The following is a 27181-nucleotide window of genomic DNA, read 5'->3' as shown; positions in this document are numbered from 1 at the left end:
TCTCCTTCTGTGGCCTCCAACTGCTCTTAAATGCAAGTAAAACTAACTGCATGCTCTTCAACTGATCGCTGCCCGCACCACTACTCTGGACGGTTCTGACTTAGAATATGTGGACAATTACAAATACCTAGGTGTCTGGTTAGACTGTAAACTCTCCATTCAGACACACATTAAGCATCTCTAATCCAATATCAAATCTAGAATAGTCTTTCTATTTCGCAACAAAGCCTCCTTCACTCATGCTGCCAAGCATACCCTCGTAAAACTGACGATCCTACCGATCCTCGACTTCAGCGATGTCATTTATAAAATAGCCTCCAACACTCTACTCAGCAAATTGGATGCAGTCTATCACAGTGCCATACGTTTTGTCACCAAAGCCCCATATACTACCCACCACTGCGACCTGTATGCTCTTGTTGGCTGGTCCTCGCTTCATATTTGTCACCAAACCCACTGGCTCCAGGTCATCTATAAGTCTTTGCTAGTCTTTGATAAGCCCCGCCTTATCTCAGCTCACTGGTCACCATAGCAGCACCCACCCCAGCAAGTATATTTCACTGGTCACCCCGAAAGCCTTTTCCTACTTTGTCCACCTTTCCTTCCAGTTCTCTGCTGCCAATGACTGGAATGAATTGCAAAAAAAAAATATAAAAAAAAATAAAATAAAATAAAATCACTGAAGCTGTAGACTCATATCTCCCTCACCAACTTTAAGCATCAGCTGTCAGAGCAGCTCACAGATCACTGCACATAGCCGATCTCTACTTGCACATTCATCTTCTGCACATCTATCCCTCCAGTGTTTATTGCTAAATTGTAATTACTTCGCCACTACGGCCTATTTATTGCCTTAACGCCCTAATCTTACCTCATTTGCACACACTGTATATAGATTTTTTTTATATTGTGTTACTGTATGTTTGTTTATTCCATGTGTAACTCTGTTGTTTGTGTTGCACTGCTTTGCTTTATCTTGGCCAGGTCACAGTTGTAAATGAGAACTTGTTCTCAACTAGCCTACCTGGTAAAATAAAGGTGGAATAAAAAAAAAGTAAAATAAGAAATAGTTTGATATCCTTGCTGTGTATTACACCAGTAAGTGTATTTCTCCTGTAAGATATTCAAGAGGTTATAAACTGTCCCTATTTTTTAAATGAGCTGCATCCATGTTATACACACACAATGCCACAGCAAAATATTTTGCAGGAGTTTTATCAAATGTATTGATTTTGTAAATGTGTCAGTTACAACTTCAATAAAATGGTACAACTAATTCGTTTCTTGCTGTACATTATTTTGCAGATAGCCAAGTGTTTTTACAGGACATAAATACACATAAATGTCAGTTATGAAAATCAATATAATCCTAATTATATTCGTTCTAAAAAAATTATATAAAACAACCAAAAAAAAGTTTACTACAGTACTTACGTACGACTGACTTTCAATCCCTCAACTTGGAGTCTCAAAAATGGACACCAGTAAAGCAAACTGGTCCTCCTCTTACATCATTACGATATCAAAGCCTTTGAAAGCGAAATCAGTTATAGCAGTTATAATATACAATCCCTTTTATGACATTCAATGTCAATAGTTTACATTGCGTGTGTACAAGCACTTCATGTAGAAAACTATGCACATAAACATTCAAATATACATTATATGTATACAATATGCTTTACAAAGGGAGTGATTAAAGATCTTGCACTATGCTACATTTAATGTGAAACTAGTATATTTGTACCACCTTATTACTTATTTAAGAAATAATATAATTTTGTTACAGATTTACGAAGACATAGTAAGTCTAACCGCAAGTAAACTGTTTGACATCCACAACACAAGTATTAGCACAGTATGTCCAGTTATGAAAGTGTTTTGTCAAGTGTTGAATCCGCAGCCGTGATTGGATTAAGTGTGAAACTTGGAAGACATGTGGTCAACAAAAGTGTAACTCTATTACCCAATTAGAAACATGGAGAGCAACACTGTTAGTAACAGCTTTCAGGACCAGTAGGCACACCAACTGCCTAGGCCCAAACATACCCAATTAAGTGTTGACGTCTTGAGAGATGTGCCACACTTAGTTCAACAATTATTCTCACAATCCTGAATACTATGATTCAACCTGCACAAATGCCATATGCGACATCAGCTTGACTTTTTTTTTTTTTACTGTAGTAGCTACCATTAAAGGTGAAGTCAAAGACCATTACTTGGACAGCTCACCAAAATGACTAAACTCAACATTTCTCTGAAAATTGGGAGTGATCATGAGTCCTTGTTATTGCACTCAAAAGTACCTCTCCTCAGACTATTTTCAACTGATACATTGTACAATAATGAGACATGATATCAACATTAAAAGGGGAAGTTCAGTTTTTTGGTTTCTAACCAAGAAAGTAATCTATGGGCTAGAAGAAATATAACCCATGGTTGGGTTAGTCTACTTTTAGGATGAGTAACCGTCTAACATTAAGTCATAAAATACTGAACATCCCCTTTAAGCAAGTTTGAGAAGCCATGACCCATACAAAACAGAAACAGCCCACCCTTATCAACACTACAGGTAGTGAAGAGTAATGCCTTCATGGTCAGTTCCCATAGATACAGCACATGTCAGTCTCAATTACATATCACCAGAAATGGTAAAAACTAGAGTTGCCATCAAAATTATAGCTGCATAAAAATAGTTTTTTTGTGAAGCCTCCCTTCAGAACATTATTTCTGAGTAAACTGTGGTGAACAGGAAGAGAGCAGAGTAGATGACTTAGCAAGACACTAATGCCAGGACTTTGCAATGTCTTCTAGATTGGCAGCGGTTGCATTGCCTTTCTGCAAGGCCCGCTTAAGAACCATTTTGTGTCACTGTAATAGCAAATATTCTACACCTGTTGTCATTACATTACTTACTTGACTTATAAGATAAGACTATTTCTCACGCGTTTGGTCCTCGTAAAAAAGTACAATTTCCAAATGTACTGGCCTAACAAGAAAGGAAGGAAAGTGAGTAGGAAGGGAAGAGAGTGAGTAGGAAAGCAGGAGAGCTAGAAGAAGAAAAAGTAGTAAGGTGAGTAGTAAGTTAGATATCTGTTCCTTGGTGCCCCTGATAACTTGGTTGTACAGAGGCCAATACCTAGACTGCGACCTGGGAAGGCACAGCACACTTTGGTTTTGGGATTAAAGCTGCTCCATCGTAGCCTGGTCACGGATCTGCTGGCGCTGTCTTGTCAACTCCAATGGTCAATGCATGACAATGACTGTAGGAAATGGCAAAACAGCACAAAAATATCCAGGGCCAGACTAGCTCCAACCCGTCCTCATCCAAAATGTTATCAACCAGTTCCGTGGCTGCTGTAGTCAAAGACGCCCTTCTTAAAGAACGGGGAGAAGTCACAGATGGCGTGCTTGGACAGCTGCAGACCACCCTCAGAGTCTGAATCAGTACGGAGTGGAGAGCCCGAGGAGGGCGACATCATAACCCTGAAGAAGTTTTTCAGATATTTCTGGAGGAGCAAAAAAAATTGAGCAAAAAAAATGTAAGCACATGCAACATTAACCTAATAAAAACAGTTCTGTAGGAATGAGGTTTGTGCACTAATACATTATCACAACATATTGGCTATACTTGGCCTTCTCAGACTACTATATTTCAAAACTTGAGCTTTGATAACAAAATAGATCAGTTGTTGTATCACTTGCAAGGCACAGCTGAGAATGAATTGAATAATTTGCAACTAATTCACTTTTGTATTTTACTATACTGATGGTACCTGCATCTGATGGTCAGTCTCAGCAGAGGGAGAGAGCAGCAGAGGGTCTGCCCTCTCAAGTTCCCTGCTCTCCCTGCTCGCTAATATCAGACTTTGCTTTGGGGTCGTTGGAAGCTGTAGGCACAGTGATTTGAGCTATCCGATTGGCTAGCGCAGTAGGCACACTTGATTTAGCTCTCTTGGTCTGCAGGGTAGGCAGAGTACGTCCCTTCAGACAAATGAAATGGTTCAAAATGGGAACACTTTGTCTACCCGGTACACAGGGCTTCTGATTCAAGTGCACCGACCACCAACAGCGCAAGACTTATACAAAAACAATTGGAGCGTAGTAAAGGCTTTATCATTGGCTTTTCTACAGAAATGTTTGGTGATCGACTAGGAACACCTTGCGATCGACAGTTTGGCGACTACTGCGTTTAATGTATGACAAGGAACAAATAGGTCTCTGAACTGATGGATGAGAATGACAAACCTTCAGACTTTTGTCACCGACAAGACTTCGATAACCCTGTCCAATCATTACAACTTAAATTATACTACTTTTAAGAAACGCAATAGTATGCGTCAATGCCAGCACCCACCTCCAAGTGACTCTGCCGCTCAGCAACCATTCTCTCGTCTCGGTTTCCAAAGAGTTTTTTGGGAGGGAATTCTAAAGCTGCAAGCTGGTATGGAATAAGGTCATTAAGATTGTAGATAATAGTAATATAATTGGTACAATAGGAGAGGATGTGTAGTATGTGGTAATTCCTAGTTCAAAAGTCTTTTACCTCTGGGAATTTCATCTTGAGAGTTTTGTGCATTTCCCGAAAGCGGCTGTATCTCCTGAAGACTGTCCACGTTTCATCCATTACAGTGATCTAAAGAGAGAGAGGAAAATACTGAGTACAAGACTGATACAACTAACTCAACAATGGAGAAGGGATATGGACCGGTCAGACTTGTATGCAAGACCAGAGGCAGCAAAGCCATTGATGCTGGATCTTGAGAGGTACTTAACAAGAGACGCTTACCTTGATTTCAAACTCAAAGTGCTCATCTTTCCCTTGCCCTCTGAGAACGTAGCGAGGAATGCTAATTTTAACAGGGTCCTTTAGGTAGTCGGAGTTGGTCCCAAGAGGGACAGAGACAAATCGATGCTGGGAAAGACATGGGTGGAATGAAAGGAAAACGGGAGAGAGAGAGAAACATGGACAGGAAGGTGTAGTCTTATTTATATGACAACAGTGAATAGGTACGAAACAGAACAGCTAGATAGAACACTTTGTGTTGCCTGGTTGTGTGTAAGCCCATCTTTATTTTTTTGTTAAAACAATTAACATTATTGCAGTGATCATAGTCAAGTCATAGTATACTTCAGACATTCTTCATATTACTATTCATACATATTCCTCAAAATCATATTGCATATTACCATGATGAATATGCATAAATGTGTACACAAACATATTGAAGAAAACACATTCTACCAGCCATAAATGATTGATGTGAGCATTCATGTAAGAACAGAGAGGGAGAGCTAAGCTGACTAAACAAAAGGTCATTCTATTCCCTGTAGTAGGAAAGAAAATCTATGAAATATCCAATTAATTAACTACACCAATACAAAACACTTAGGTTTGTGAGTAAAATTGTTCTTAAAAGTGACAATTAAGGATTGACTAGGATTTGATTAAGGTGTACCACAGTGGCAGTATGTTAAGAAGAGAAGCATTAAAAGCATTAAAATATACTATAAAATACTTTAAAATCAATAGCAGCCATTGGGGTTAGACCTTTAGATTTTAGTATTTGATCTATATTTATAATATGGACATGTATTTTCTTATAACACAATATTCATGAGGATCCTGTAGAAGTTTCAATAAAATGTTACTGACATTATGGACATGCATTAACAATTACAAAGGCCGTGTTACAAGAATAATTGTTTTTTTGGAATATGATTTTCAACTAATCAAACAAATAATTTTAACTTAAATACACATTGGAAGTGGTAGAACAGTACCGTCATGCTCAAACAAAAAAATATTTACAAGTGAAATCTTTACTACAATGTTGCTCAACTCTTGTAGTATGCAAACCCTAATGTTATCAGACTAGCTATCTGAATACTATACTCAGAAATGCAGTTGGCTGACAATACTGAATGTAGCTAGCTAGCCAACTCACCATGGCTTTCTTGCTCAAGTGCAATACTGAAAGAAAACAAGAGGAGTTCAGCAGGACGGCACAGTCATTACGCTTCAGGCTTGCAGTGGCCGTTAAACTCTTTTCCATTTATTACCTATTAGCATTACATCCTTTTATCAGGTTCGACAGGTGATTGATTAGGATTGCTGCATCCGAGGTAGAGCTGAAAGTTAATTTCCAGGAATCAGCTGGGGGCCTGCAATCAGAAGGTAGAGGGACAATGCCTAAGCCTTTCCTGGTTTTTCTTTTAGTCTCAATCTGCCCTTTGTGAGTCACGGAGAATACGATGTCAAGCACCATACATCTATCGCTGTGTCTCACGAGCACACATCGGATGTCTGAGCGTCTGCGCAGCTCTACTCCCTGAAACTGGGGCTGGATGGGAACCAGAGTTGAGCCTCGAGGTTCCGGGTGGAACACAGCATCCTCTTGCACCAGGCCTATGTGATTGTCGGTGAGAAAGAACTGGCAAAGGACAACTTGGCGCGAGGTGGAATAGTTTTCCACCTTGATGGAAGTGTAGAGAAGAAGGTGTATGTTAGCCAAGGAGGGCTTGTTGGGTTCTTCCATGTTGCCGTGCAAGATGTAGAGCAGATCAGCCATGATCCTCTTAAAGCGTGAGGTAACACAGAGGCCACTATCCAGCAGGAGGTCTGGAACGTGGGACCTCCAGTCCAGAGAGAGGCGCGAGAGGTCTCCACAAAGCAAGGGGTGGGCTCCTGGGCCTTCCTGAACCTGTGCCGGGGCAAGGATCTTCAGCAGGGTACAGCATAGCGCCTGGGTAAGCTCTTTACTGTGGGTGAAGATGACCAAGATGGTGTCTTTAGTGGAGCCCAGGAGTCGTAGATGCTGCCCGGCAAAGCTCACTTGGATCTCTTTGATGTGCAAGAGACTGAAGTGCTGAAAAACTGCCAAAGGTTGGTTGTTACCTAAACCAGTACCAGCGGAGACTGCATAGAGGTCAGTTTCAGATAACAGTAAGCAACTTGGTTGTGGTGTAGGCTGTTTGCAATTGGCAACGCTTAGCCAGTAGATACCCAAAAGGTGGTGGGAAATGGCAGCGATTTTGGGCGTAACACAGTACAAACGATAGAGCATCTTCTGAAGCGGAAGAGACTGTAATTCAGAAAGGCATATGGGAAACTGCACGAGCGTCTGACAATAAATTACAGGCTCCCCGTCTTTGTATGTAGTCATAGAGCCTTTAGGCCATAATGAAATGTCCGGAATTGGAGACACGGTACCTTTCTCAGGTACATTGAAAAGGCAATTGCCTGTCAAATTGGCAAAATGAACTTTATTCTGCCTTGAGTCAGGTTTCATTGAAGGTTCAAGCTGCTTTTCCTGAGCAAGTGGAAGATCTTTTCTAACTATGGTCATGTACGGAGAGAATGTACTAGTCAATGCTGAAGTCTCTCCTGCTCGAACCTGCCGAATGATATCCCGTGTACTCTGCAGATATCGTCCAGCGTCATTATAAACTCCAGACAGCTTGCCTGCCAAGTATCCAAGGACGTAACTCTGTTTGGCTCCCAGTTCGTTGGTTAATAGATCTGGTTCTGAAGTTCTCAGATTCCTTTGCACCTGCCCATTTACAGACTCTTCAGAGATCTTGTTGAGACCAAAGTAGCCCTCGATGGTGATTTGTCTCTTTGAACTTCGTCTCAGTATGGGGAATTCAGCATTTATCACGGTTGCAGTGTCGTTACTTGTCTTGCTTGTGTTCTGAACTTGGTCCTTAGTTCCTTCCAAAGAGTCAAACTGTGAGAGCAACAGTGGGTTTTCTGTTCTGGTTTCTCTGGACTGATAATAAGATAGACTTTTCATCTTGTCATCAACAATGTCACAACTAAAATTGGTTTCGCCCTCATCTGGCCTACATTGGCTGTTATTTCCTTCCTCACCGACTATGGTGTTTATAGACCTAAATCCACAGTCCTTGGTTTTAAAATCACAGCTACTCTTCTCAAAGTCAGCTTGGTCAACCTTCCCCTTCACTTCCACCTGCCCCCATTTTGCTTTGTCACCCTCTTTATAAGGCATTCTATAATTTTCTGCCAAGACTTTGGTTTCCCTTTCTGGATTGCCAATTTTATCTAATTCAGAGCGGTCTTTGCCGCCTTCTTCTTCTGAACTTGTTGTAGCCCCTTCCAGGTGAGTGCTCGTCTCACGTTCTGGGATACACAGGAAGCTACGCCACAGCAAGGGCATGGAGTCTTTCTGTGTGGACAAGGGGGGATTCCATGACTATAACTTCAAACCAGAGATCACAGCTCTGAATTATAGTCTTTCATGTATTCCTTCTCACCCCAGTAAATTAAGATCTTCCTCCACCAAGTGTAAAAATCCAGTTGTGATTGAACTAAAATCCAGATGAGCAAGATTTCAATTTAAAAAGGCAATTAAAGAGACTGATGATTGTTATGCAGCATGAATACAAAATTACACATCCCAGGCTTCCATGCAATATTGACCTTTCCTTTTTGCTTACAAAACCAGATATCAACCCTGTTTGGTTGGACATTTCTAATTATCCTGTTCTACACTTATGTCGACCTCCTCTGTCAGTGCCTGGTTTCCTTTAGCCAATTGAGTATTTTATCAAATTTCCTGCTTCTTTTATAGTCTTGTGTTTTTGCAATTTCGTTATAAAAAGGTCTTAAGTTCTTGGTTTAGTAAACTTCTATGTTTATCAGATACAAATTTGTGATTCCTGTAAAGCAGGGTGTTCCCTAAAGCAACTTTTATATAAACGGCATGCATTTTATCATAGTTGGTGTGGTGGTTAGTGAAGATTCAGAATGATTGCCAGTCAAGTTAAATTATTGTTTAAAAATGTCTGGTTGGTTTCTTCATCACCAACAGAAAAAAACTCAAGCCTTACCTCATATTTCAATTTCCTGGGGTTGACAAGGTTTTGCAGCTTGTCATCATCCTGTAATGAATAAGACCACACTTCTAAGCAATGACAAACAATTCCTAAAAAGATACATTGCAATGTCAAATTCATTTCAAACCAAAACTGCATATGCTGTGGTAAATGGACAGCTTTACCATTAGGCAAGCAAGAGTTCCTCTCATATTGGGGAAAAGAAAAGCAAACCAGGCAAAACATCATCCACATACAATTTTTTGGGAGAAAGGTTGGGAAAAGACCCCACTTAATTGGTCCATGTAACCTCAGTAGAAAATTATCAGAAATGCATGCAGATTATAGTCCATTCTGTATACCCTGTGTCGAGGACCTGGACTTACCTCATCTGTTAATCTAACAGAGCTAGATTCATTAACTTCTTTATCCTCCTGTAGGATTGAAGAACTTCATATCATTTCTATTTTTTTATAGCAATCTTAATATTGCCAGGCAAACAAAACAATGTATCACTGATGCTTACCTGCAGAGATTCAGATGAAAGCGAGAGCTCAATGTTTTTGTCACCATTGAAGAGGTTCAGCTTCTGTAACCTTCTCTTAACCTCCTCCTCAATGTATGCATTTATCCTGTCAACGAATAAGGAAACTTATTAGATAGTCAAAATCGGCAATGGTCAGGTCAACCCTACTGTCCAAAAACAATGCATCTTTATTATGATCTACATTTCGTCATTCTCCTCCACCCTACAACACATTTGCCTGTGCTGTTTCTGGCTCATTGTGAATATTACATAGGATGACACATACAGTGCCTTCAGAAAGTATTCACACACATTTACTTTCTCCACAGTTTGTTGTGTTACAAAGTGAGATTAAAATGGATTTGTCAACGATCTACACAAAATGTCAGTGGAAGAAATGTTCTAACATTTGTAAAAAAAAAAAAATTAAAAAAGAAAATTAAACCCACATGATTAGATAGGTATCCAATAAATGCTAGAATCATGATTACAGCGGTGAGTCTTTCTGGGTAAATCTCGAAGAGCTTTCCACACATTTTCCCATTATTCGTCAAGCTGTCACATTGGTTTTTGATCATTGCTGACAACTATTTTTCAGGTCTTGCCACAGATTTAAGTCAAAACTGTAACTCGGCCACTCAGGGACATTCACTGTCTTCTTTGTAAGAAACTCCAGTGTAGATCTGGCCTTTATTGTCCTGCTGAAAGGTGAATTCATCTCCCAGTGTCTGGTGGAAAGCAGACTGAACCAGATTTTGCCTGTGCTTAGCTCAATTTCGTTTTTCTTTTATCCTGGGGAAAAAAAAGAAGAAAAAAAAGAAAAGAAAAAAACTCACCAGTCCTTAACGATTACAAGCACACCCATAACATGATGCGGCCCCTACTATGCTTGAAAATATGGAGAGTGACACTCAGTAATGTGTTGTATTGGACTTGCCCCAAACATGACACTTTGTATTCTGGACAAAAAGTGAATTGCTTTGCCGCAATTTTTTACAGTATTACTTTACTGCCTTGTTGCAAACTGGATGCTTGTTTTGGAATATTGTTTATTCTATACAGGCTTCTGTCTTTTCACTCTGTCAATTAAGTTAGTTGTGGAGTAACTACAATGTTATTGATTAATTCTCAGTTCTCTTATCACAGCCATTAAACCCTGTTTTAAAGTCACCACTGGCCTCATGGTGAAATCCCTGAGTGGTTTCCTTCCTTTCCGGCAACTGAGCTCGGAAGGACGCTTGTATATTTGTAGTGACTGGGTGTATTGATTCACCATCCAATATGTAATTAATAACTTCACCATGCTCAAAGGGATATTCAAAGTGTGCCTTTTCATTTTTTGTATTTCCTTATAGGTGCCCTTCTTTGCAAGGCATTGGAAAACATCCCTGGTCTTTGTGGTTGAAGCTGTTTGAAATTCACTGGCCGCTTGAGGGACCACATAGAGAACTGTACGGGCACAGAGATGAGGTAGTCCTTTAAAAAGTCCTTGTTAATCACTATTATTGCTCACAGTGTGTGCATGCAAACTTACATGACATGTTAAGCAAATTCTTACTCCTGAACTCATTTAGGCTTGCCATAACAAAGGGGTTGAATACTTCTGGACTCAAGACATTTCAGCTTTGTATTGTTTTGTTTTTTTGTAAACATTTCTAAAAACAAATTCCATGTGGTATTGTGTGTAGGCCAGTGGCAAAAACAAAATCTACATTTAATCCATTTGAAATTCAGTCTGTAACACAACAAAATGTGGAAAAAGTCAAGGGGTTTGAAAACTTTCTGAAGGCACTGTACCCGTCATCGGTGATCGGCAGCACTGGGGGTAGGCTCTGGATTGGGCTGACAGGGGGGGTGCTGAGACTGGTCTTTTCATCGACGCTCCCAGTGTGACTCCTTCCACTTCCCTCAGTTTTATTGATCCTCTGCTTCAGCTGCTGGATCTCCCGGTCCACCCTGAGGACGTGGAGAGAAGATGGAGTCGTCATGTGTCTATCGACCCACAGAGTCATGCTAAATACGCTCATTCCACAAAACTACTTTTTTTTTTATTTAACTAGGCAAGTCAGTTAAGAACAAAGTCTTATTTATAATGACGGCCTACACTGGCCAAAACCAGACGACGCTGGGCCAATTGTGCGCCGCCCTGTGGGACTCCCAATTACGTCCGGTTGTGATAGTACAATATAATTATAAAAAGGCAGAGTTACTTATTTATCATGTCCATAATCATATTACCAATTGAGGAACACCATTTTAGACAGGAGGGATTGACCAATGTGGTAATACCAACATTACTCATCGACGACACTCATTTACCATCCCTCATCTCTTGAAACTTTCTGACATCAGCTTATCTACATTCTCTATAATTATGTGGATAGCAATGGGTCTACTGCACACCTTCCACTAGAGGACAAATGTTGTACTATTCATTGATTCTACAGATGTATCTGTAGTGACAGTGAATAACAAGCGTGCACACCTCTCTTGGTCGAGTTCCCGCGCGGGCCCCAGAACGGAGGCCTTGTGCCTGGATTCCACACTCTCTGGGTCCAGTGAGACACTGCGCCTCAGCGCCGAGTGCCTTCTCTCCAGGCGCGCCACTGCCTGCTCCAGGGACTCACGCTGCTGCTTCTCCCGTGACTCCAGGATCTCCTTTTCCTTGCGCCGCACTTTTTTCTCCTGGCGCGCCACATTGGCCGTGAACTCGTACGTCTCCTGCAGCTGCTGAAGCTGCTCGGCGCTGGCGCAGTGTGAGGTAAGGCGCTCCTCCTTCTCCTCAAGTTCCTTTTCCACCTGGTACAGGGTGTTGTCTAGTCCCAGGGAGATGTTCGAAATGCTGCCAGCGCCAGAGGAGCTTCCGAGTTTCAGCAGCTCCTCCGCCCTCTGCCTTTCCTCAGCCACCGCCGGCAGGAGGCTGTCGGTCAGGCTGGCTAGCCGGCGCTCCTTGAAGAGGAGGCGCTGCTCGGTCTGTTGCATCCGCTGCTCTTCCTGGGAGAATTCTGAGGAGTCCTGTGCCCCCTTCTCCTGGGTCTCTCGCAGCTGTCGCTGCCGCTCCTTGTGGGCGTGGACCAGGACGGCCAGGGCTGCGCGCTCTGACGCCACCTCCTTCTCCAGGCACTCCTTCTGCAGCCGGAGACCCTCCTCCAACTGACCCAGCTCCTCCACCTGCGCTGCCTTGAAGTCCGTGTAACGGACCTGGGCGGCGCGCCCGGCCTCCTCACCCATTCCGTCGCAGTCGGAGCGCCCGCTGGCCTCCTTGGCGCGGAGCAGGGCGGAGCGGATCTCGGCCAAAGCACGTCGCCCCTCTTCCAGGCGCCGGGTGTCCTCGCGGGTCAGCAGGGCAGCCGCCGCTTCGTGGCGCTCCCTCAGCTGCTCTTCTAGGCGCCCCACCAGGCCTAGCTGCTCCATCTCGCGCTCCTCCAGCCTCCGCCTTTCTGCCTCCAGCCGCACGGCCTGCTCCTCGTGCTCCCGCTTCAGCCGCTCCAGCTCGCGGAAGATCTCCGCCTGCTCGGCACGCTCTGCCGCCTCACTATGGCGTTGCGCCTCCTCGTCCTGCGTCTTCTCACCCTCGCGCTCCTCCTGCTGCTGCTTTCGCCGCTGGCGCCTGTGTAGCTCCAGCTCCTTGGTCTCGCGGTGGCGCTCCTCCTCAAAGCGCTGCTTCTCAGCCAGGAGGTCGCGCAGGCGGCTCTCGATGTCCTGGCTGCGGCAGCGGAGGGTCTCCTCCTGGCGGAGGATGCGCTGCTGCACCTGCTCCGACTCCTTGCGCTGGGACTCCACCTCCTGTTGCAGGCGCTCCAGCTCCGCCTTCTCACACTTCTGCCTGTCTTCCATCTCCTTAATAAGCCTCCTGCAACCCAAGCAAATACAAACAAATCATGAAACACGATGCAATACGCTATGGTCATTCACCAAACACATGCATAGTAAACAAGGCATTTTTTTGAACGATTGGTATTAACAATAAGAGTCTACAATAATCATGTGATGTCAGCATATTTGCTTTTAAAGCACACCATTCCTACAACGTGGTGCATTACAGGTGACTAGTGAGTAAGCATTACTGACTGGCCTTATGTAGTCAAAATATGAGAATGTTTGTGTGCGTCTCCCCTCACACCTTTTGTGTTCCAGCTTCTCCAGCTCTTCCCGTTGCTGTCTCTCAAATTCCAACCTAGGCAAGTACACCATTATCATTTAGCTGGCTTAATAACAATGACACTGAGACTGGACACACACACACACACCAGTATTACTCAACGAGACAGCATGATAACAGAAATGAAGGCTGCAATTGGCACATGGAATGACTGAAGAGCTTCATACAAGGCAATGGATGTCAAAGCTTGATGTCATCATTTTGTGCAAAAGCGGTGATTGAAGCAAGCGAGGCGACGTGCAAAATCATAATAAAACCAAGACGAGACGACGACGGCTTATGTTCAAACATGGTGGTGGCGGGACAAAGTGAAAATGATGCTTCACAAGCACTGTTAAAACAAAGCAGTGAACATTGAACACTCTGGGTTGGGTCTACCTGAGATAGATAGGCCCCTTTTCAGTGAAGAGACTGCCGAGGGAGGGGTCAGAGACGCATTAGTTACTGTACTTGTAAAATTAGAGACTTAATGAAGAGCAATAATCACACAAAGAGAGTTAAAAAAAAAACACAGCCATAACCATTACCAATGTTCACTAAATACTGGCTGTGTATTCCTCAGAATATCCATGGTTGCTCTGGACCTATTAACAATCAGGGGGTTTTGTCTGTGCGTGCATATCTACCTAGTAGATACCTAGTTGGTGATACTAGGTTTTTTTTTGTTCAAAAATAATAATAAAATAAAAATCAGGTTTAGGTCTAAATAGGAGTAAGTGCTATGGCACCACTTGTTGTACTGTACAAAACTTAAATGAAGACTAGTTGCATCCTCCACAAGGGGTGCTGTACAACAACAAAACAAACGTATTGCTTAGCCGTTCTGTACAAGCACAATTCATCTCTGGCTCAGATTTGGAGAGTTAGTAATAGAATCAATGAAGGCCATACAGTTTGAGTGATGTGGCATTTGTGACGTGCAGCATGACCAGCTCACATGATTTGGGCTTGAGTCACAGCAGTTGCAATGTTACAGACCTCCCTCCAATCCAAAGTAAATAGTTTCCCCTATTTCCATTTTGAGCTACACATAAACTACCAGAACACTGAGGTCTTTGACTGGGCACTGTAACATTGTATTTCAGCCCAATTGTTTGTTGTTGTATTTTTACAACCAATCCACTGCTTCAGTCTGTGGTCACGCGGGTGAGCAGCAACGGACTGAAGCGAATGGAGGAAAAGGAGCGCTTACGAACTCCTGAAAAGGCAGGGGGAACTGCGCAGAGGGAGTTTGGGGGAATCAGTCATGCCCTGGAGCATACATTTGACTAATCCCAAACCAGCCCTACTGCCTACTCCCCATGCACTTCTGGAGATCTGAGAGGAATAGATTAGTATAAGCAATATGGGAATAGCTTCATCCTTGCCCTCTGATAGGCTAGATGGAGTTTTCGCCATATTACCTACACCTATCCAATCCTCTCAGATCTCCACAAGTGCATAGACAGTAGGGGCTAGGGGCCGATTTGGGATTAGGTGATACATACACTCACCCTGGGTTGTAGAGCATTACTGTGGAGAGGTTCTCACATGATTTGTTGAGATCGGTCATGGACAGACTAAAGGAAGAGAGCAGTCCACTCTGGAAAAAATTACCAACACTAAGTTCAACATGATCATTGACCTCATAATGACTCATTGGTCAAGTCGCCTGCATCCTACAACGCTTACAGTAAACGTGCCCTTCCACTAGATGGTTATTTCAAATCAAAGTTTATTGATCACGTACACAGATGTTATCGCCGGTGCAGCGAAATGCTTGGCTACATGAGTAATAAGCTATACGAGTCATGACTTACTTGATTTAAACCCCTGGGGAGCATAGGTCATCCACACATAATAATAACAACAAATTAATAATACCGCCACTAATAAGCTTCTATAAAAGGCCTTTGAGAGACATAGAGCCTTTGGTGTTACCTTCCTCTTTTCCCTTAGTTTAGCTGCCTCTTTAGGGTGGTTGAAACGGAACATGTTGGTTCTCCCCAGAAGGATAACAGCACCTATCAAACACAATAGAACGATAAACATGGAATAAAGATAATAAGGGGGAGAAAAATACATAGGAAGGGAAATGCACATGGGTGGGTTTTACTATTGATTGGGCATTCACAGAACAATCATTGTGTTGGCTGGCAGGAACTGGAACGCGCTGTCGTACATGTCGATCCAAAGCATCCCAAATATGCTCAATGGGTGACATGCCTGGTGAGTATGCAGGCCATGGAAGAACTGGGTCATTTTCAGCTTCCAGGAATTGTGGACAGATTCTTGCGACATGGGGCCGGGCATTATCATGCTGAAACATGAGGTGATGGTGGCGGATGAATGGCACGACAATGGGCCTCAGGATCTCGTCACGGTATCTCTGTGCATTAAAATTGCCATCGATAAAATGCAATTCAGTCTGTTGTCCATACCATAATCCCACCACGGGGCACTCCATCACAACGTTGACATCAGCAATCCGACACCATACACGTGGTCTGCGGTTGTGAGGCCGGCTGGACGTACCGCCAAATTCTCTAAAATAACGTTGTAGGTGGCTTATGGTAGAGAAATCAATATCAACTGCTCTGATAGACATTCCCGCAGTCAGCATGCCAATTACACGCTCCCTAAAAACATCTGTGGTATTGTGTGACAACACTGCACATTTTAGAGTGGCCTTTTATTGTCCTCAGCACAAGGTGCACCTTTGTAATGATCATGCCATTTAATCAGCTTCTTGATATGCCACACCCTTATTCTAAACCTAACTCTAACCGTAACCGTAGCAAGCAGTTGCTTATCAACAGTTTGTTGATAGTAGCCTATGATCATCTGTAGAGCATCTACAGATGGAAGATCCAGACAGTCAAAATAACGTGCCACCAAAAGCGTATACCTTGGTTTAGTGGGGAGGCTTCTGTCACTTGCACTCCATTCACGGAGCACTGGGCCCCATTGAGTGGAACCAGTGTGACGGTGCCGGTCTGGTTCGCAAACATGCAGTGTTCACTCTCTAGGTCCAGCCCATGGAGAACTAGGGAAGAGAGAGTATGAGAGGGAAAGACAGTGTGTGCATGCATTAGCATTATCAATTGTTTCTTTGTCGTGATTTGTAGCAAAGTACGACAGCGGATAGAGTATGTAACAGAGGCCACTCACCAATGTCCTGAACAGTCGACGCATCGTCTCGACCAACATTCGTCCTGCCCTCCTAGAAAAACAAATGAAAGCGATACAGTGTGTCAAGTCCATGTAACTTCTATGTAAGTCTAATAGGAGGACAAATGAACTTATGTGAAGCAATCTGATAAAAAAAACTAAGTGTAAAAATGACTAAAGTGTCAAATTAATAACCTTTAGATGGTAGAGGATGATGCCAGTACTTAGGAGGTCGTCGTCGATACCAATTAGATGAGGCAACTCCGAATCGAGGACGACACCGATTCCCTCTTTCCTCAGGGCAAGGGTTTCTTCCTGTAAAGACCAGATCAATTGTCAGTCATTAGGAATTGATTGAGGATTCTGACTTAGGTCAATTAAATTTCACAGCTGACTATAATATAAAAAGGCATATAACCGGAGTGCTTCTGTGAACTAAACTGAATTTGAAATGTTATACAAATATATACCCACTCACCTTGAGAATGTTCTGAGTTTCATTCCACTTGTTAGTCCACTCCTTGGTTAGCTCCAACACCTATGACAGAAAGTGCAAAAATATTTTTCTTGAATATCAAAGAGGAGGTCACATCATTAACTTGCTGTAATGCTTGACTTGTTTGTTTATGGATTCGGAGAATAAAACACTGCACTTCCAAAGTATCAATAGCTTATTTTGGGTAATGGTGTTCATTTTTACTCGTAAAGGAACCATCCACATGGCCTTACTCGGGCTTCGTTCTGGTGTAGTTTCTCCTCCATGCTCAGAGCGGTGGGTGAGTCAAGAAGTGCAATCTGAGAAGGATGAAAACAAACCAACAATCAATACATGATTGAATCACACATCAATACTCTCCAAGTCAGTGCGACCTAGTTAGATAAGATGGGACATTTAAAACACAACAAGGTCATAGGCCAGCAGCTGGAAAGGTGGACATGTTACATTTGAATAAAACATAATGTACTAGTTATGCATTATAAAAAAGTGCCCATAAGTTAACAAAACACATTTTTGCTATACCCATTTGTGTACTATAACAGTTTTTTACGTAACTTGTAAGGCAGTGTATTGTAGAGCGGTTTTGTTTTTTAAATAAATAAATACAGAGAAAATGTTGTAGTGGACAGGATAGTTGAGTTCCAATGCCCTAAACCAGTGGTCCTCAAACCTGGTCCCGGGGACCCAAAGGGGTGCACAGTTTTGTTTTTGCTCTAGCACTACACACCTGATTCAAATCATCAAAGCCTGATGAGGAGTTGTTGATTTGAATCAGGTGTGTAGTGCTAGGGCAAAAACTAAAATGTGCACCCCTTTGGGTCCCCAGGACCAGGATTGAGAACCACTACCCTAATCCATCAACACACACACACAAAACAATTCAGATCAGTGTGACAAATCCCCACCTGGTTTCCCTGGACCAGAAGGGCCTTCAGTCGGGCAATTTCGGCCCTGAGCTCTCGGATGAGCTTGACGTTGCAGTCCTCGTTGATCGTGGGCTTGTTGATGATGTTCTTGGCACGGTTGGCGTAGCGCAGAGTGCTCAGCGTCTCGCCGTAGTTGACGTCAGCAGGTGAAATGGCTGCCGCAAATGAGAGCAAAACATCTTTGAAACCTTTGTCGTACTACAAAACACTTCTACATTTGCAGTGTTCTAATGCTACATCTTTGACTGCAAACATATCAGAGATATTTCATTTATGGCCACTCACCACACTTAAGCCTCATATACATAAAGTCAGCCTTAACAAGGGTTTAGAAAGCCCTGTTCACAGATTCTAGCACCAAGTATACTCTACTAGGAACCCAGCAATGTCTGCAAAGCACATTCATGATTCCTGCTGTGGTAAAATTGTAAAAAAATTGGGGCCCCTATTGTTTTATGGCTGAAGAGCTCTCGGTAACCGTCCCCATCATCCATTTTACCCTGAGCTGAAGAGCCAAAACACATTCTGCACATGCTTGGACTGCCAGAGTTAAATCAGTTCAATTAACTTTGTAATTTTAGTGAGTTGAAAACACACTGAAAACATACAAAATACATAATGTACAATGCCATGTAAGAACCATGTTGACTGTAGGTTTCCATCCAATTGGCAACAGATTTTAATGAGAATATTCAAACATTTTCTAAGAAAATTAGCATATTGTCACACCAGTGGTGTGTTTCCACCAAACGGACTTGTTTCAGATTTTTTTTTAATCAGTGCGTGATGACGTAATGCACACAAAATTCACTTTTTTGCTTAAGTTTTCATTTTTTTCTTCTAAAAGTTAGATATGTTTCCATCGCATTTTCAAATCTACGGATAGTTTTGTCACAAAAACTGTGGCGTTAAATAGCAAATGTGCCTACTCAGGTCTTGCAATTAAATAGCAAATGTGCCTTCTCTGGTCTTGGCACGTGCGCTCTAGTCAAAAATAGCATGTGATTATTATGGATAAGAGCGAAAATATTTTAATTTGTCAAACGGCAGTCGAGCATCAAGCTCATACTGTGCACTTTCACCATGCTTTGAAGTTCATCATGACTTATTTAATTTGTAGCCTAATAAACTGCATGGTTTCCTGAGTTGTAGTGGGAGAACCACACACCATGTCATCGCATGACTCCCAGGTTTACTTCGATATGATGGTTATTATATAAATTAATGACAATCCAGGGTTCCCCATGTATCCTGAAGTAGACAGGTAAAAACCAGGGTTCCTAGTCCGGTGTATTTGGGGCTTTTCAAGGGAAGGATTGGAAACATTTGATTAAATGCAAGACATTTGTCATTATTAAGGACTTACTAGCGATCATGATGGTCTTGGAGTTGCCTCCCAGGCTGTCCTTGAGGAGCCACGTTAGCACAGAGTCTCTGTAAGGCACAAACACCTGCTTCTTCTTCAGGTTGGTGTTCACTCTGTCCTGGCTCAGGTCCGCTGGACCAAGACAAGGAAAAGATTTCAGATCAATCAATCAATAAGAAAAATAATTGGCACTTCAGGCAGGCTAGAGCAAACACTCAGAGTATTTGAATCCAGGTCTGATCAATGGGCAAATCAACAGACATTGGAACACTGCTGTGGTTCAAATATTGTAGAGGGGAAAATGTATTATTGTGGCCTGCATATTCAAGCTAAAAGACATTGCCAAATAAGGGGTTTCATTCCAGACAAAAAAAAAATATTATGAGACTTCAACGAATAAGTCTTCATATCTGCTGTCTCAATGATATAACAGTTGGTATAACAGTTACCCACCTAAAGCGGAGATGACATTGCCCAGGGTGACCAGTGACTTGTTGATGTTGCCGCCCTCCTTGAGCCGGACTCCAGTGGCACCGGTGGCGTCCGCTCTCTCGCTGCCCGCCAAGTCCACCAGGTGGATTTTACTGATCGTCTCGCAGGGCATCTCCGCATCAAACTTAGCCTGGAGAGGGACAAAACGCGTAAAAACCCTGAAGGATTTCAAAGAGGCTGAAAGGCTAATATTGTTAAGTCTGATGAAGAACTTTGAGTCGAAACTTTGCACTTAAACTGTGGGTGCAATCAACACTGTATGTATCTAATTTTTCCTAATATGGATAAGTGCCATCACAGATGCTATTAGTGGCAACCCCTTTAAGGGTTAGCATACAGCATATAATGCAGCATACAGTCTTCCAAAGCCACAGTCCCGCTACTTTTTATTTCTCTCAATCAATGTCATTGATTGGCTAGGAGTCCACTCACTTGGTAACTGAATCAGTCCCTAACTAATAAACAAGGACTACTACACTGCGGCCTTTGTGGACTGGAGTTGAGCATCCCTGGAGTAGCAGTAGCTAGCTAGCCTAGCGGTAGCTGTAGCATTAGCTTGCCTAGCAGCCCACCTGGGTGAAGTTGATGGTGAAGATGGCGTGCGAGCGGCTGCTGGTGTCGTTCATGCCCGTGGCGGCCGTGGTGCGGTTGATGTTGCCCGCCTCCATCAGCTCCTCCACGTCGTGGTAGTTCTGCACCAGGTGCTTGGACAGGTCTGGGGTCAGATTGGATTAACATTGGAGTTCATAATACAGAGAGATATCCACTGTTATAATGAGCTTGGGAGCCACCATTCTGCCTTACAGGACAGGTGTGGGATCGGTCTCAGAATGAATAGAGAAAATACCAAATTAGGTCCCTTATGCGCCTAGAATCTCATTCATTATGATCTAAAAAGCATATTGTTGTCTTACCTTCCACGTAGGGTCCATCTTTTGGGTGCTCCCTCACCCTCAGGTTGTAGGTTTGGGTGGACTTCCTCCTGAGCAGGTCCCTGACACGTTCATTGTAGATCTCCAGGTAGCTAATGACATTGAGAGGAGAGAAAGAGGTCATTCAGAGGTCAAGTTTAGCCTGATGATATCTACCAATTATTATTAAGGGACACTTTTTGTCATCTCTTGGGTGAGGTACGAATTGCTGGATTGTTTACTGATCATGTGCAATCACTTTTTATTACATTTTAAAAAAGGATCATTGAGCCACCATTATTTTTTTTTAATGTTATATCTTTTTAGTGCATCTCTGAGCAATGTCCTTTCGATTCCCATCATATGATGCAAAACGCATCACGCCGGCTGTGAAAATGTGTGTTTGGAAAATTATATATTCTTGAAAACTTTATTGCTGACATGCACAACATTTTGTCACAGTATCAACAGTGGACTAATGCAACAAATACCAAAAGTATTGTTTTTGAGTGGATTATTCCTTTAAGCTTCTTAATTGAAGCTGGAGACATATCTCCCTCTCTAACTTTAAGCATCAGCTCTCAGAGCAGCTTACCGATCACTGTATCTGTACACAGCCAATCTGTAAATAGCACACCCAACTACCTCATCCCCCTCATCCCCATGTCATTTATCATCTTGCTCTTTTGCACCCCAGTATCTCTACTTGCACATCTATCACTCCAGTGTTAATGCTAAATTTTTATTCTTTCTCCTCTATGGCCTATATATTGCCGACCTCCCTACATTTACACACAACGTACATAGATTTTTTTCTACTGTGTTATTGACTGTACGTTTGTTTATGTGTAACTCTGTGTTGTTGATTGTGTCGCACTGCTTTGCTTTATCTTGGCCAGGTCGCAGTTGTAAATGAGAACTTGTTCTCAACTGCCCTGCCTGGTTAAATAAAAACGTTTGTCTTTTTTTTTTTCATTCCAGAGAATGACAATGGACAGAGTTCTCTTACCTGACCTCGGTGCGGAAGGAGGCCTCATCCCAACGAGTCATTCCAGCAATCCGGCTGAACAGACCCTCACATATCCGTGGAATGAGACCAGCATCTCCCTGATGAAAAATAAATCCATAGATCAAACACTTAATCAATCGCAGCCGATAATGACGTTAAACCTGACAATAATTGACCCTGTTCAGTGGAGGACTGGATTGAGGAAACCTGTTGATATGTTACAGAATAGATATTAAAATAATCCATTACTCATTACAGGGAAAACTCTTAATATGTCACATGTTTGGCTTTAGTCTTTCTCCAAAACAATCCAATACAAGAGGCCACAGATAAAACTGACACTGAACTTTGACTTGTACTTTCCCCTAATCACTTTCCCCTAGACTTCCCCTAAACAGGACTGTCAGTGCCCTCCTTCGTCACTGTGATATTTGCTTAGGGTCTCCACGACTGATTGAAGTCCCAATAGTCTGATAATAAAAACAACAGCTCTGTTGAGTAGGCAAATGTTGTGGAAAGTTCCAGAAATGTCATGAACAGAGGAGACCTGATTCCTTATCTCCATGTCAGAGAGGCATGATTGTTGTACGTTATACAGTTCCAGTCAAAGGTTTGGACACACCTACTCATTCAAGGGTTTTTCTTCGCTGCATAATGCTGTGGTAGCTCTGCTAGTTAAGTGTGCCTTGAATTCTAAACCAATCACCAACAGTGATTACAAGCAAAGCACCCCCACACCTCCTCCATGCTTCACGGTGGGAACCACACATGCTGAGATCATCAGTTCACCTACTCTGTGTCTCACAAAGACATGGCAGTTGGAACAAAAAATCTCAAATTTGGACTCAAACCAAAGGACAGATTTCCACCGATCTAAATGTCTATTGCTGGTGTTTCTTGGCCCAAGCAAGTCTCTTCTTATTATTGGTGTGCTTTTAGTGGTGGTTTCTTTGCAGCAATTTGACCATGAAGGTCTGATTCACACGGTCTCCGCTGAACAGTTGATGTAGATGTCTGTTACCTGAACTCTGAAGCATTTATTTGGGCTGCAACCTGAGGTGCAGTTAACTCTAATGAACTTATCCTCTGCAGCAGATGTAACTCTGAGGATTATTTTCCTGTGGCGGTCCACATGAGAGCCAGTTTCATCGTAGCGCTTGATGGTTTTTGCGACTGCACTTGAAGAAACTTTCAAAGTTCTTGAAATTGTCCAGATTGACTGACCTTCATGTCTTAAAGTAATGATGGACTGTCGTTTCTCTTTGCTTATTTGAGCTGTTCTTCTCATAATATGGACATCGTCATTTACCAAATAGGGCTATCTTTTGTATACCACCCCTACCTTGTCACAACACAACTAATTGGCTCAAATGCATTAAGGAAAGGAATTACACAAATTAACAAGGTACCCCTATTCATTGAAATGCATTCCATTCCTGTATATTTAATCATTCATATATTTAATCATGTGAACTGCTGAACACAGCCCAGTCTTAGATTTGGGCCTGTATTCATAAAGCGTCTCAGAGTAGGATAATTATGAACAAGATTATATAGACAAGGGAGACCTGATCTTAGATCAGCGCTCCTACTCCAATATGCTTTTTGACCACAGGCCAAGAAAGGGAATGTTTGTCTCACTGGATTTCCCATCATGGTGTAGGACTTCCCCGAGCCGGTCTGGCCGTAGGCGAAGATGCAGGCATTGTAGCCTTGGAACGCAGCCTTGAGAACATCTGAGCCCAAGTCTTTGAACACCTGCAAAGGAAGAGGGCAAACCATGGGCTTGTTCAATAAGGTGAAATGTTCAGAGCTTTGGCAAATTGGAATGTAATGTAGCTGATACAATTCACAATAACAGGCACTCATTTGTTCCAAACAGTACATTTAGATCTGAATGTTCCGTAAAGTTGCGACCTCCTGAACAGGCCCCAGATCTAACGACTTCAAACATATCTCACTGTAAGCAGTCAGTGAAAGAAAGAATCTAGCCAATACAGTACAAAGTCAAAAATATGGAATTCATGTATGCATAGTTTTAAAACACATTTATAACAATTAGCTCATAGGCTGTGTTACTATTGAAACTGCACTGACATGATGCCAGGGGTGAAAGTAAGCCGGTAAGGTCCAGGACAGAGAACCGTCAAAATAAAGTGGGGGTACGCTCTACATATCACAATAATTAAAACAAAGATTCCAAGAAAACTGTAGACCTCTAAAAAATTATTTATCATTACCGCATGTCATCCACATGAAAAGTTGGCAATTGTGTGCAATACGCTTCAAAATGCGATGTGGTTTGGCGATAACACATTTTGCAAAGGCAAAGATGAGGCAAAGATGAGTGGCTGGGACCAAGATGCACGTGGACAGTGGACGCATCAATTCAGGTTACAAGTGTAAGCCTAATCAAAAACAAAAATCACTGAATGTCATTCATTACACCTCTTGGTGTTTTGTTACATCCATTCATCAAATGGCAGGTGCACAGTGCACTGTACGCATTCAGGAATTATTTTATAGTGGAGGAACGTGAGCAAATAGCCAGGCTTACAGGAACATTGTCCTTTAATTGTTTGATAATCAGATGAAAACGTCATGACTGTTTATGTTAATGCCACATTAAAAATGCAATACATTCAAATGAAACAACAAATCTGTACTTTTAGGCCCACAGAGATCTTAACAGGGATTCTAAGTCATTCTGTTTCAGCCTCCCAAAAAATGTGTGTATGTGATAAGGTACTGTACCAGTAAGAAATTAAATCTACTTTGACTCCTGTATGATGCAATGTTATGATTTTTGTTTAAAGGTTGCGCAACAGTAAGTCATATCTTATGTCAGAAGCTTGGGAGTCAACATGTGGGCTATACCATCAGAACATTAGACAACTGTTTTGACTCAATGAACTTCCATCCATAACAAAATGTCCTACAACTAAAAACATGTAAATGACTGCTGAACAGAGGCAAATGTAAGCTGCTTTGACTATAATCTGATTTGGACAACAACAACAAAAACATTTGAATTTTTTTTTTTTTTTTTTAAACAGAAAGTGTTAGTCCAGATAACATTTTCCGACTGAAATATGACATTTACCTTTTCCTGAGAGATAAAGGTGTTGCTTTTACTGTCAGCGGAGTCATAGGAGAAGTCATAGGTGAAGGTCTTTTTACTCTCCCTCATCAAATCCCCGGTAATGCCATCTGGTATCTAATTAAATACAACAAAATAGGATGAAATATACTGTAAAGACAAAGTGGAGTGAATTTTTATTTAACTAGGCAAGTCAGTTAAGAACAAAGTCTTATTTACAATGGCGACCCCGGACAAACCCTCACAACGCTTTATTATTGCAATAGAAATGCAGTTTAAAACTTAAAATGACCTTCAAGTTTGTAATGGTGGTCTTGTCCCCTTTCATTTCAATTATGTTTTTGGCAGTCAAGTCCTTCTCCCTGTAAAAATCAAAACAGGTTAATACTTCCAAATAACTAACATTCACCTTTCTTTGAGCCAAACCAGGATGCAACAGAGACAGTGAATCAATGAAGGAGCATCAGAGTAAAAAAAAAATGATTACCAAAATGCAGTACTTTGTGATTCACAAATTGGACCAACAAGAAAGGTACCAGTTACATTAGCAACAAAAGACAACATACATTTACTGTGATTAATTAATCAGAAGGCTACATTCTCTCTAAGATCGGGCTAGTGTATGGCGTCTGGGGTCGGGAAGAATGCCAACTGAATCCTCTTAGTTCATATTTGCTTAATTGATCACTAAAGGTCTGGAGGAAATGTCTCTTGGTATGACTATTCCTAGTCTCTCTGTGGAAGTATTCAGTTCAAGCTTTTATTATTAGTGGCCTTTCCAATATGACATAAAGTAATGAAATAACACCGTACTTTCTGGTGCCTAACAGATTACCATGAACACAATGCCAACTGGATCAGGTTATACTCTAGGCCAATTGGTATAAAAATGTGTCAAAGGTCACTTCCTTCAGAATCCTTCCTTGTTTTTCCCCACAGGTTCATAGTGAATCTTATTTGGAATCTGTACATAATATTTCACACACCTACATTTAACCTTTTGATTTTATTTAACTAGGCAAGAACAAATTCTTATTTACAATGACAGCTTAGGAACAGTGGGTTAACTGCCTTGTTCAGGGGCAGAACGACAGATTTTTCATTATCAGCTTGGGGATTTGATCGTCAACCTTTCGGTTACTGGCCCAACGCTCTAACCACTAGGCTACCTGCCACCCCAGCATAGATGTGTAGAGTAAGTGGCAGGGTGGTTGTCTTCTATCATGCAGCTATGTATGCATCCTATTTACTGTAGGAAATAGTTTGTGATTTTAAAAAATGCCATGCAATTCTTGATAGAGATCAGAAAATGATTAAGGTATCCCATAATCCCTGGGTGGCTGCTAATACTAACTCCCAATACCGGACACAGCACAGCCATGGTAGCACTAGTTCCTATTCTTCATGTTTGTTTTGTTGGTTAACCTGTTCACCAGTCACCTTGCCAGCTGTCTGCCACATAAACTAATGTGTGTTTGTGCCAACCTCCAGGCGTTCTTATTGGTAGATTAGCAATGTGGTGTGTGGTGGGCCCGTGCTCCTTTGAGTGGGGTTGGCTTTTAAATCCCAAATGTTGTCTCCCTCTAAATGTTGAAGACCCAGTTGTGGCAACGTCAGTGCTTGTTATGACAAAATATAATACGCAGTGTTACTGCAACATGGCCATTCAAATTAGAATGTGTTAAACTGTTAGACGTTCGAAATGGTTACAATGTATCACAGTGAGCCAGTGTCCAGCCGGGCGCCTCTCTTCAACGGAAACAATATAACCAGTAACAACAACAATAGCATAATTTGGCCGTTTTCTTTTAGCATGTTTTTTTTTCTTTACTTACCGTCTGTTCATAGGCCTGAGCCGGACAGCCACCCGCACCGATGCCATTGCACATCCCTGTTTTGTCGGCGTCACCTGCTACTAGATCCAGGTATCCTTGAAAGGAACAACCCAATCGTGAGAAGTACAAATAAATGTTGTTAGCACCCAAAACCAGCTGGCTAAGCGCGATTCGGTATCTTGAGTCTGTTTCCAATTTCCTTTGTAACACCCGACCGGTTACACACAGAGCCACGTTTACTTTCAAAAGAAGAGGGCTTGCTACTTTATGCGCCTCCCTGAGACTTGAGCGTGCACTTTCCTGCTAACATTACCGTCACAGAAAAAATAATCAAACACACAAAGTGTCATACGATAGTAAATCACAA

At 42.1% G+C, this 27181-nt stretch overlaps 1 protein-coding gene across 8 annotated transcripts; it reads right to left on the bottom strand.

Moving 5' to 3' along the window:
- Nucleotides 1-1199: 1199 nt before the first annotated feature.
- On the bottom strand, nucleotides 1200-27168 carry LOC118365016 (kinesin-like protein KIF16B). Of its 8 annotated transcripts, XM_035746904.2 has the most exons (28): nucleotides 26815-27155; nucleotides 25272-25341; nucleotides 24983-25096; nucleotides 23521-23637; nucleotides 21880-21977; nucleotides 20874-20983; nucleotides 20532-20674; nucleotides 19921-20089; nucleotides 19468-19599; nucleotides 18081-18256; nucleotides 17406-17471; nucleotides 17155-17214; nucleotides 16872-16991; nucleotides 16677-16728; nucleotides 16414-16551; nucleotides 15447-15529; nucleotides 15020-15108; nucleotides 13905-13937; nucleotides 13488-13541; nucleotides 11850-13217; nucleotides 11162-11320; nucleotides 9365-9470; nucleotides 9225-9272; nucleotides 8854-8904; nucleotides 4790-4915; nucleotides 4547-4636; nucleotides 4358-4441; nucleotides 1200-3509 (listed from the first exon to the last, which is right to left on the bottom strand). In XM_035746904.2, exons 1-28 carry the CDS (start codon nucleotides 26859-26861, stop codon nucleotides 3339-3341), a joined length of 4074 nt encoding a protein of 1357 aa, XP_035602797.1. In that variant the 5' UTR covers nucleotides 26862-27155; the 3' UTR covers nucleotides 1200-3338. The 8 variants fall into 8 exon arrangements, with proteins under 8 accessions (XP_035602797.1, XP_035602798.1, XP_035602799.1 ...); XM_035746905.2 differs by lacking the exon at nucleotides 9225-9272 and having other exon boundaries at nucleotides 26815-27153; XM_035746906.2 differs by lacking the exons at nucleotides 9225-9272; nucleotides 13905-13937 and having other exon boundaries at nucleotides 26815-27152.
- Between the last annotated feature and the right edge of the window lie 13 nt (nucleotides 27169-27181).

Source organism: Oncorhynchus keta, chromosome 32 (assembly GCF_023373465.1).
Source record: "Oncorhynchus keta strain PuntledgeMale-10-30-2019 chromosome 32, Oket_V2, whole genome shotgun sequence".
In the NCBI taxonomy this organism is placed as follows: domain Eukaryota; kingdom Metazoa; phylum Chordata; class Actinopteri; order Salmoniformes; family Salmonidae; genus Oncorhynchus; species Oncorhynchus keta.
The sequence above is the reverse complement of the archived record's forward strand: the minus strand, read 5'-3'. Positions and strand labels throughout refer to the sequence as shown.